This window comes from Urocitellus parryii, chromosome 11, assembly GCF_045843805.1.
Source record: "Urocitellus parryii isolate mUroPar1 chromosome 11, mUroPar1.hap1, whole genome shotgun sequence".
NCBI classification, from domain to species: Eukaryota; Metazoa; Chordata; class Mammalia; order Rodentia; family Sciuridae; genus Urocitellus; species Urocitellus parryii.
In genome coordinates, this window is record NC_135541.1 from 124,010,311 (window position 1) to 124,022,478 (window position 12,168).

The 12,168-nt window shown below is 41.1% G+C and overlaps 1 protein-coding gene across 1 annotated transcript in view; it reads left to right on the plus strand.

Annotated features, from left to right (window-relative positions):
* The window catches only part of Hrnr (hornerin), a 28,119-nt gene extending 18,225 nt beyond the window's left edge, over window positions 1–9,894 (plus strand). Inside the window, exon 3 of the mRNA XM_077791635.1 lies at window positions 9,644–9,894. Coding sequence (XP_077647761.1) covers window positions 9,644–9,894 — 251 coding nt within the window. The remainder of the gene's footprint in view (window positions 1–9,643) is intronic.
* The last annotated feature ends 2,274 nt before the right edge of the window (window positions 9,895–12,168 follow it).

Consider the following 12,168-nt stretch of genomic DNA (forward strand, 5'->3'; position numbering starts at 1 on the left):
GTTTCCAGTGACATTACCACTAACAGAATTCAAGCACTTGGAAGGTAGAATAAAGCAGGTTTGGAGAAATAAACTTAGTTTAGGGCATTCATTCATTCATTCTCAAACACTTTTAGAGCATTAGACACTTACTTGATACTGTGCTGGATTCTGGGCATTCAATAGAGAACCAGTCTAAGTTGTTGCCCTCTGGCAATATTCATGCTAGAGAAGATTGAGAATAAAAAGAGAAACAATAAGTAAGAAACAGGATTCTGAGACCGGAGGAGGAAGCCCGGCGCCAAGCCAGACCGGAGGAGGAAGCTCAACCCAGCCATGCGCGCTAGTCCGGAGGAAACCCATCAACCCTTAAAACCCATCAAAGGGGATTCAAGCTCCGGTTCGCCTGCTTCTCGTGACTCAGCACCAACGATCCCGCTGAAATAACTGGTCGGCCCTTCTGAACTTACAAAGGTAAAAGCCAACCGAGCCTTCATAGGCAGTGGCCACAGGATTGAAACGGGGCTTGGGAGAAACAGTCAGGACCCACCGTTGCATTGGTCACCCAGCAAAGGGAATGAACGGTCACCATTTGCATGGGATACCACCATGGCAGAGAACTGACGTCACTCGGCGGAGGAGATAACTTCATTGAAATCAGTGGCGACAGCATCAAATAAATTTATAAGAGTAAACAGTAACTCAGCAGTCAAACAGAACAAGAAGTAACATGAGCAGCATAAAAAAGCAAGGAAGAAAAGGAGTACAAACAATGAAGGACAGCCTAAATATTCAGGAGGACCTACAGTGATCAGAAAAATGGTCATATAAAGAACTCAAGGAATACCTTAGACAGATGGAATGGAACCTTAAAGAGGATACAAGACAGCAAATCCAAACAGTGAAAGAATACATTGAAAATGAATTACATAAACAGATAAAAGAAGAAGTTAAGCATCTTTATCAGGAGATAGAGATTATAAAAAAATCAAAAAATAATTCTAGAAATGAAGGAAATGATAAACCAAATTAAAAACTCAATTGAGAGTATCACTAACAGAGTGGAGCAAGTAGAAGCCAGAACGTCAGATAATGAAGACAAAATATATCATCTTGAAAAGAGTCTAGCCAACTCAGAAAGGCTGGTAAAAAAAATCACGAGAAAAACATCCAAGAGATATGGGATAACATAAAAAAACCGGGGCTGGAGATGTGGCTCAGCGGTAGCGCGCTCGCCTGGCATGCGTGCGGCCCGGGTTCGATCCCCAGCACCACATACCAACAAAGATGTTGTGTCCGCCGAGAACTAAAAAATAAATATTAAAAATTCTCTCTCTCTCTCTCTCCTCTCTCACTCTCTCTTTAAAAAAAAAAAAAAAAAAACAAACTTACGAGTCATCGGGATAGAGGAAGGTACAGAGATTCAAACCAAGGGAATGAGTAATCTGCTGAATGAAATAATTACAGAAAACTTTCCAGAAATAAAAAAGGAAACAGATATACAAATTGTAGATGCATACAGGACACCGAGCACACAAAATCACAGTAGACCAACGCCAAGACACATTGTTATGAAGATATCCAATATACAGAACAAAGAGAAAATATTAAAACCTACAAGAGAAAGGAGGCAGATTACATTCAGGGGTAAACCAATAAGGTTAACAACGGATTTTTCATCACAGACGCTGAAAGCGAGAAGATCCTGGAACAATGGTATTTCAAACACTGAAAGACAATGGATGCCAACCAAGAATTCTGTATCCAGCAAAATTAAGCTTCAGGTACGACAACGAAATAAAAATCTTTCATGATAAACAAAAGCTAAAAGAATTTGCAGCCAGAAAACCAGCATTGCAAAGCGTCTTGAGCAAAACACTACACGAGGAAGAAATGAAAAACAACCAAAACCATCAGTGGGAAGTGCCTCGGTAATGACAGAGGGCGGGGGAAAAGCTAATCATGGAGAAACAAACTAAATTAAAAAAAAAAAAGATAAATAATCAAACATGGCTAGCAGTACAAACCATATATCAATAGTAACTCTAAACGTTAATGGCTTAAACTCTCCAATAAAGCGACATAGGCTGGTAACATGGATTAAAAAAACAAATCCAACAATATGCTGCCTCCAGGAGACACATCTGACTGGAAAAGACATACACAGGCTGAAGGTGAAAGGTTGGGAAAAAATATACCATGCACACGGTCTCGTAAGCAAGCAGGGGTGGCCATTCTCATATCGAATAAAATCGACTTCAAGACTAAGTTAATCAAAAGGGATAAAGAAGGACATTATATACTGTTAAAAGGAACCATTCACCAACAAGACATAACAATTATCAATATTTATGCACCAAATAATGGTGCTTCGATGTTCATAAAACAAATTCTCCTCAAGTTCAAGAATCAAATAGACCACAACACAATAATTATGGGTGACTTCAACACACCTCTCTCACCATTGGACAGATCCTCCAAACAAAAGCTGAATAAAGAAACTATAGAACTCAATATCACAATCAATAACCTAGACTTAACTGACATATATAGAATATATCAATCATCATCAAGTGGATATACTTTTTTCTCAGCAGCACATGGATCCTTCTCAAAAATAGACCATATATTATGCCATAGGGCAACCCTCAGTAAATATAAGGGGGTGGAGATAATACCATGCATTTTATCTGACCATAATGGAATGAAACTGGAAATCAATGTTAAAAGAAGGAAGGAAAAATCCTACATCACATGGAAAATGAACAATATGTTACTGAATGATCAATGGGTTTCAGAAGACATAAAGGTGGAAATCAAAAAATTCTTAGAGATAAATGAAAATACACACACAACATATCGGAATCTATGGGACACAATGAAAGCAGTTTTAAGAGGGAAATTCATCACCCGGAGGTCATTCCTCAAAAAAAGGAAAAACCAACAAATAAATGAGCTCACACTTCATCTCAAAGCCCTAGAAAAGGAAGAGCAAAACAACAGCAAATGTAGCAGGAGGCAAGAAATAATTAAAATCAGAGCGGAAATCAATGAAATTGAAACAAAAGAAACTATTGAAAAAATTAACAAAACTAAAAGTTGGTTCTCCGAAAAAATAAATAAGATCGACAGACCCTTAGCCATGCTAACGAAGAGAAGAAGAGAACTCAAATTACTAACATATGGGATGAAAAAGGCAATATCACAACAGATGCTACAGAAATACAGAAGACAATTAGAAATTATTTTGAAAACCTATATTCCAATAAAATAGAAGATAGTGAACACATCGATAAATTTCTTAAGTTATATGATTTGCCCAGACTGAGTCAGGAGGATACACACAATTTGAACAGACCAATATCAGTGGATGAAATAGAAGAAGCAATCAAAAGACTACCAACCAAGAAAAGCCCAGGACCAGATGGGTATACAGTGGAGTTTTACAAAACCTTTAAAGAAGAATTAATACCAACACTTTTCAAGTTATTTCAGGAAATAGAAAAAGAGGGAGCTCTGCCAAATTCATTCTATGAGGCCAACATCACTCTGATTCCGAAACCAGACAAAGACACCTCAAAGAAAGAAAACTACAGACCAATATCTCTGATGAACCTAGATGCAAAAATACTCAATAAAATTCTGGCGAATCGGATACAAAGGCACATCAAAAAAATTGTGCACCGTGATCAAGTAGGATTCATCCCTGGGATGCAAGGATGGTTCAACATACGGAAATCAATAAATGTTATTCACCACATCAATAGACTTAAAGATAAGAACCATATGATCATCTCGATAGACGCAGAAAAAGCATTTGACAAAGTACAGCATCCCTTTATGTTCAAAACATTAGAAAAACTAGGGATAACAGGAACTTACCTCGACATTGTAAAAGATATCTATGCTAAGCCCCAGGCTAGCATCATTCTGAATGGAGAAAAATTGAAGGCATTCCCTCTAAAATCTGGAACAAGACAGGGATGCCCTCTCTCACCACTTCTATTCAATATAGTTCTCGAAACACTGGCCAGAGCAATTAGACAGACGAAAGAAATTAAAGGCATAAAAATAGGAAAAGAAGAACTTAAATTATCACTATTTGCAGAAGATTCTATACCTAGCAGACCCAAAAGGGTCTACAAAAAAACTACTAGAACAAATAAATGAATTCAGCAAAGTGGCAGGATATAAAATCAACACACATAAATCAAAGGCATTTCTGTATATCAGTGACAAAACTTCTGAAACGGAAATGAGGAAAAACACTCCATTCACAATATCCTCAAAAAAAATAAAATACTTGGGAATCAACCTAACAAAAGAGGTGAAAGATTTATACAATGAAAACTACAGAACCCTAAAAAGAGCAGTAGAAGAAGATCTTAGAAGATGGAAAACTATACCCTGTTCATGGATAGGCAGAACTAACATCATCAAAATGGCGATATTACCAAAAGTGCTCTACAGGTTTAATGCAATGCCAATCAAAATCCCAACGGCATTTCTTGTAGAAATAGATAAAGCAATCATGAAATTCATATGGAAAAATAAAAGACCCAGAATAGCAAAAGCAATTCTAAGCAGGAAGTGTGAATCAGGCGGTATAGCGATACCAGACTTCAAACTATATTACAGAGCAATAGTAACAAAAACAGCATGGTACTGGTACCAAAACAGGCGGGTGGACCAATGGTACAGAATAGAGGACACAGAGACTAATCCACAAAGCTACAACTATCTTATATTTGATAAAGGAGCTAAAAGCATGCAATGGAGGAAGGATAGCATCTTCAACAAATGGTGCTGGGAAAACTGGAAATCCATATGCAACAAAATGAAACTGGACCCCCTCCTCTCGCCATGCACAAAAGTTACCTCAAAGTGGATCAAGGAGCTAGATATCAAATCAGAGACTCTGCGTCTGATAGAAGAAAAAGTTGGCTCTGATCTACATATTGTGGGGTCGGGCTCCAAATTCCTTAATAGGACACCCATAGCACAAGAGTTAATAACAAGAATCAATAAATGGGACTTACTTAAACTGAAAAGTTTTTTCTCAGCAAGAGAAATAATAAGAGAGGTAAATAAGGAGCCTACATCATGGGAACAAATTTTTACTCCTCACACTTCAGATAGAGCCCTAATATCCAGAGTATACAAAGAACTCAAAAAATTACACAATAAGATAACAAATAACCCAATCAACAAATGGGCCAAGGACCTGAACAGACACTTCTCAGAGGAGGACATACAATCAATCAACAAGTATATGAAAAAATGCTCACCATCTCTAGCAGTCAGAGAAATGCAAATCAAAACCTCCCTAAGATACCATCTCACTCCAGTAAGATTGGCAGTCATTATGAAGTCAAACAACAACAAGTGCTGGCGAGGATGTGGGGAAAAGGGTACTCATGTACATTGCTGGTGGGACTGCAAACTGGTGTGGCCAATTTGGAAAGCAGTATGGAGATTCCTGGGAAAGCTTGGAATGGAACCACCATTTGACCCAGCTATTGCCCTTCTCGGACTATTCCCTGAAGACCTTAAAAGAGCATACTACAGGGATACTGCCACATCGATGTTCATAGCAGCACAATTCACAATTGCTAGACTGTGGAACCAACCCGGATGCCCTTCAATTTAGATGAATGGATAAAAAAAAATGTGGCATTTATACACCATGGAGTATTACACAGCACTAAAAAATGACAAAATCATGGAATTTGCAGGGAAATGGATGGCACTAGAGCAGATTATGCTTAGTGAAGCTAGCCAATCCCTAAAAAACAAATACCAAATGTCTTATTTGATATAATAAGAGCAACTAAGAACAGAGCAGGGAGGAAAAGCAGGAAGAAAAGATTAACATTAAACAGAGACATGAGGTGGGAGGGAAAGGGAGACAAAAGGGAAATTGCACGGAAATGGAGGGAGACCCTCATTGTTATACAAAATTACATATAAGAGGTTGTGAGGGGAATGGGAAAATAAACAAGGAGAGAAATGAATTACAGTAGATGGGGTAGAGAGAGAAGATTGGAGGGGAGGGGAGGGGAGGGGGGATAGTAGAGGATAGGAAAGGTAGCAGAATACAACAGTTACTAATAGGGCATTATGTAAAAATGTGGATGTGTAACTGATGTGATTCTGCAATCTGTATTTGGGGTAAAAATGGGAGTGCATAACCCATTTAAATCTAATGTATGTAATATGATATGTCAAGAGCTTTGTAATGTTTTGAACAACCAATAAAAAAAAAGAAAATTACTAGCAAGAGAACTTGGGCTGGATTTAAATCCAGAACGATCAGGTCTCAGCCCATTCTAATGTACCATTACTTCCCACATGTATTTCTAAAGAAATAAAGATCTGGAACACCCCCCAAAAAAAAAAATCAAAGGGGGCATGGCTACCAGCATGGTTCTGCGGCTGATCCAGGTACCCAGTTTCCAACTCCCCCACACTTAGCTGCAACAACTCAAAATATTTCCCACAAGCTTTTTGGGGGTGTAGCTATCAACACAAAACAACAACTGTACAGGCACCTGGTTTCCATCTCAGAGACTAGAGTAGGGAGGATACAGGTAGAAGCTCATATCCTTTCACACTGGCTATATCCAGAAACAGGATGCTGGGACAAAATTACCAAGGGAATCTCTTTTTTGTGGGACATTTTGGGATATAATAAATTTGAGATGCTCAAAGATATGCCGGTGCATATACAGGTCCTAATGACACGCTGTCATTATGCCTTGTGTCAGATTCCCAGGAACATCCAGTTAAAAATATCTCATGATGCTACAATGCAAACTTCTCAACCAGATGCTCCAGGCCCTGCTCCAGCGAGCCCTGCCCCTCTATTCTCTTACCACTGCCATTCCCAAACACACCCTCTCCATTTCATTTAGGCTAATTTTCTCATTGGCCCATATTAAGATTACTCCCACCCTTTTCTCTCCCTTACACCTATCTTTCCTTCTACTTATCCTTCCAGACCAAGTAGCCCCCACCTTCCTCATTCTCTTCTACTGAGAATTACCAAGCTTCCCTCTCCTCTAAACTACTAGTTCCCAGATAATAAATTACCTAAAAATATTCTGACCTTTGCTGCCATTTTACCTGTGCGATAACCCAAGACTTTAACACATAGCATCATAATCTCACAGCACCTGAGGGCAGTAAGAGAAAGGGATATGGCACAATTCCAGAATCCTCAGAGACAAAGGTGGAGAGAAATTACACAGGCTCAAAGAGGCAGCTTGAAGGTAAGGGGCACAATTCCCAAGTAGAGGAGTACAGAGTCTCCAATCAAGTAAAAAGACCCCAACAATGGAGAATACAGGTGACAATACAGCTTAAGAAGGGAACTAAGAATCCAGGTGAGATTGTTAATTGAGGAGTAGAGAGAAAAGCACAAGGCCAGTCTCATAAACTGGTCCAAGACAGGGTAAACTGGTCTGAGACAGAGTACAGGTAATAGAGACTTGTGACTTGGGGATAACTATTTGGACCAGATATTGACTGGAAGCAAAAGGAACCTGGGAAAAAATTCAGGAATTTAGGAACCAAGAATGGATGACCAAGTTTAAGAACATGCCTTAATTCTAAGTTAACTTTTGGACTTATTTTGAGAAAAGTGAGAATAGATGAAAGAGATGAAAGTCAAAAAATGTTTATGTACAGACCATTAGACCTTTAAGGGAATTGGCCATGTCTTATGCCTCACTTCTACCCTCCATAGCACTTAGCAAAATAAATATTTGCTGATTACATTTTAAAAAAAGATCACAGTTTGTGTATTACCCAATGGAGGGTAAGTATGCCAAGATAACATGAGTTATCACTTAGCAGGCATGCATTGTGTAGGTTTACGAGAAAGTTCTATCTCTTTGGCAATCAGAGTGGTAGTATTATCTGGTGAATGAACACAGGACTAAAAATGAAAACATAAAACTAGATCAGCTTTATTAACAATCTCTTAAAAGACCTTAAACAAGTCCCTTCACTTCCCTGAGCTTCAATTACTTCATCTATAAAGAGGTAAATATAACTGCTCCAACTTTTTCAAAGTATTTGGAACACTTTTCCTCTAGATTTCTGCTTAACCAACTTCATTCCCTTTTTGAATCCTAGTTTAAATCTTGCCTTCCTACTGAGGCCTATCCTAACTAACCTATCTAAAACTGTAACCTGCCCATCTCAATATGCCCACCAACCCACTCTGATCTTTTTTATTTTTTCTTAACACTTATGACCTACTACCTAATTTGTTATCTTTATTTATGCTTGCTAGAATGTAAGCTCCATAAAGGCAAAGACCTCTGTCCTATTTGCTGATGTACTTCAAATCTCTGAATGATGTCTCAAACAGAATAAACAACCAATAAATATTTGTTGAATATACAAATTAATCTAATAATGGGTAAAATCTTATGAAAGAAAGATTAGGATAATAAACCACTTAAATTCTCCTTGAGGCCAAGATTTCCTGTTCACACCATCAAGCATTCTAATAATATCTCCGGGTACCCTGTACCATAATGTGGGATTGGTGTTCAAAATTAGAGGAACCAAAGGGCAAGTACAATCACAGTGCTCTGGGGCCCCCTGCTGACAACTCTTAGTCACTACCCAAACAATTAAACTGACAGGACTTTTCATAGGTAAATGGGATTATCTAAACTTTCCTGGAAGAGATAGAGATAGCTAGAAGCACTAACCTCTTCTGAAGGACCATACAGCTAGTGTTTCCTAGAACTTATTGTCCACTTACCATGATAAATTAAGCTCATGCACCTCATGAGCTCTTTTCATGGGTCAGATACTATTTTTTTTTGGGGGGGGGGGGGCTCACTGGGAATTGAACTCAGTGACACTCGACCCCTGAGCCACATTTTGTTTTTTCAGACAGGGTCTCACTGAAGTGCTTAGCACCTCCCTAGCCGCTGACCTGACAGGTGTGCCACGCACCCGGCACCAGATACCATTTTAAGCAATTTCGTGGTGGGTGCCTTGTTTGGCGGTAGTGGGGTCTGAGGGTGGGGGGCGTTTCACCATGGGGAACTATGTGTCCCCAGCCCTTTTTTTTTTTTTTTTTTTTTTTTTTTTGAGACAAGATCTCGCGCTGAATTGTGCAGGCTGGCCTTGACCGTGGGGCCCTGCTGCCCCCGCCGCGTGAGGGGGCCCCAACCCGGCCACAGGTCGCGCTCGCTGCCCCCCTCCCCTCCCACGGACGGAGAAGCTCCCAGACCACCCTTTTACCTTCCGACACTTCTTTGGGAAATAACCTATTTAAATAGATAAATCACTGAGGCGATCTTAACCCAAATGTTCACAAGAATCCTCGAGGCGCGGTGGGAACGCTGTCCGGGGAGCCCGGGCCTGGCGCGGGGAGACCCCCGAAACCCCCCTCAGGAGACTCCGCCAGGCTTCAGCCTACTGACCTCCCCTCCAGCCAGGAACGACCTCGCTCCTGGGCTCGGGGTCCCGAAGTCCACCCCGTTTCATTTGGATGACTTCAGAAAATGGAGGATGCGGCCTGTCCCCACAGAGGGCCACCACCGAGCCCAGTGAGAAGCGCCTCGCTCCAGGCCGCTCCAGGGGGAGTCCGTCTGCGGGCAGCGCGCGTCCCGGAAGTAGCGCTCTCTACTTCCTCCAGCACGGCGCGAGAACGTGCACCGCGGCCTGCGGCCCGGCGGGAAGCCGGGGAACCTCCTGCTCACGTGTCCCGTGCGCACTGCCTCGAGGGGCCCAGGGGATGAGAGGAAGACTGCCGGGCGGATCCTTTCTTCCTTCCCGCAGCCGCACGGCCTCCGTCGCGGAAAGGCCTGTACGGAGGAGGCCGTGGTGCTGAGGGAAGACGCTCGCGTGCTGCGTGGCCCCGAACGGGCGGCCGTCCAGTGCGGCTAACGGAGAATGCGACACAGCCCCTGCGGGGACCTCTCTTGGTGGGCCAGCGCCCTGGAGGCCCTTCTCCGGCCTTTGCCGGGGTTAGGCATAGAAAAGGGCTTCCCTCGCGCTCCACGTGTCCGTCCGTCCTCTCCAGGCCTCGGGCGACTGCGCCCCCCGGTGGCCAGGTGGCGCCTCAGGCGCCTTGGTGCTCTGGACAGCCTTGATGAATGGAGTCCCGACCCGGGCTCAGGTGCTGGATGCGCTTTGTAAAAACGGTTAAGAATTCTTTGTCCTTTCTTTCTTCGTTTCTTTTCTTTTTTTCTTTCCTTCCTTCCCATTGAACCCAGGGGCGCTTAAGCACTGAGACATCTGCAGCCCTTTTTTATATTTTATTTACAGACAGGGTCTCCCTAAATTGCTTAGGCTGGCTTTTGAGCTTGCAGTCCTTCTGGGATTATAGGCGCAGTGCCACAATGCCTGGCTCGGAATGATCTAGTCTTATATCTGTTTTATTTAAAAAAAAAAAAAAAAAAACTACAGCAAACAAAACAAACCCATAACTTCGAATATTATTTGAATATAAGGCTAAGTTTTTGAGTAGTTGACATGGGTTTAAAGAAAATGTTAAATTCAGAATACAAAGATATTGCAAAATTTATGTAGGTGGTACTCAAAGGAATAACAGCAAACAGTTTAGCTATTGTGAATTGTGCTGCTTAAACATTGATGTGACTGTGTCGCTGTAGTATGCTGTTTTTAAGTCCTTTGGGTATAGTCTGAGAGAGGGATAGCTGGGTCAAATGATGGTTCCATTCAAACTGTGGAGCCAACCTAGATGCCCTTCAGTGGATGAATGGATAAAAAAAAAATGTGGCATATATACACAATGGAATTTTACTCAGCATTAAAAGAGAATAAAATCATGACATTTGCAGGTAAATGGATGGCGTTGGAGAAGGTAATGCTAAGTGAAGTTAGCCAATAACCAAAAAAACAAAAATGCCTAATGTTTTCTCTGATATAAGGAGGATGACTCATAGTGGGATAGGGAGGGACAGCATGGGAGGATTAGATGGATTCTAGATAGGGAAGAAGGGTGGGAGGGAAAGGGAGGGGGCAGGGGATTAGCAAGGATGGTGGAATGTGATGGTCATCATTATCCAAAGTACCTGTATGAAGAATCAAATTAGGTGTCAACATACTTTATATATAAACAGAGATATGAAAAACTGTGGTATATTTGTGTAATAAGAATTGTAATGCAAGAAAAGTACATGTATAAAGGCATGAATTGGCATGAACATACTCTATATACAAAGATATAAAAAATTGTACTCTGTGTGTAATAAGAATTGAAATGCATTCCACTGTCGTGTATTTAAAAAAATAAAATCGATAAAACTAAAAAAAAAAAGGAATAACAGCAAACAAAACTGACAGTCTCACAAAGTCAATAGAAGGAATAGGTGGACATGATGGTTAATTTTTGTGTGTGAAATGTTAAACGTTTTTGAATGAGATTAATATTTGAATTTGTGAAATAGGTGAAAGCAAATTGCCCTCAGTGTGGATGGGCCTCATTCAATTAGTTGAAAGCCTGAATAGAACAAAACGACTAGCCTCCCTGGGCAATAGGAGAATCTCCAACACACTCCCCTCGGATTTCATCTGCACCATTATTTCTCCTGGTTCTCTCGCCTGCTGGTGCACCATTATTTCTCCTGGTTCTCTCGCCTGCTGGTCTCCAGTGCAGATTTTGGACACACCAGTTTCCATAATCACATGAGCCAGTTCCTTTTAATAAATCTCTTTGTAGATAAACACATCCTATTGATTTGGTTTCTGTGGGAAATCCTGGCCTGAATACAAAGGGTAATTTCAAAGAGTCCTTTGTTTGACATTAAGTGTTTAGGAGAAGACTTGACTAAAACACGAAGCTCTGAAATGCTGAAGGTGCTACCCCATCACCTATCCACTGGGCAAACTCACCCTAGCTTGGGTGCTCATCTCTTCCTTCCCCTTCCCACCAGGTCCTAACAGCTGCTCACTTTGCCTGGACGGGAACAGTGCAATGTTATATAGATGGAGCTCTGGACCTAAATCAGGATATCTAGTGTCCTGGTTCAGTCTCCTCACAGTTTGCAACATTAGTTTATCAAAGTTCCTCCCCACTCTCAAATTCTGTTACATCTATGTGATGAGAGGGTTCGTAGATGATATCAGAAATCTTTTTTGGAGGTGAGCATCTTTTCCTCATTCCTGGTCTCTCTCGGCCATTTTCTTCATTTTGCC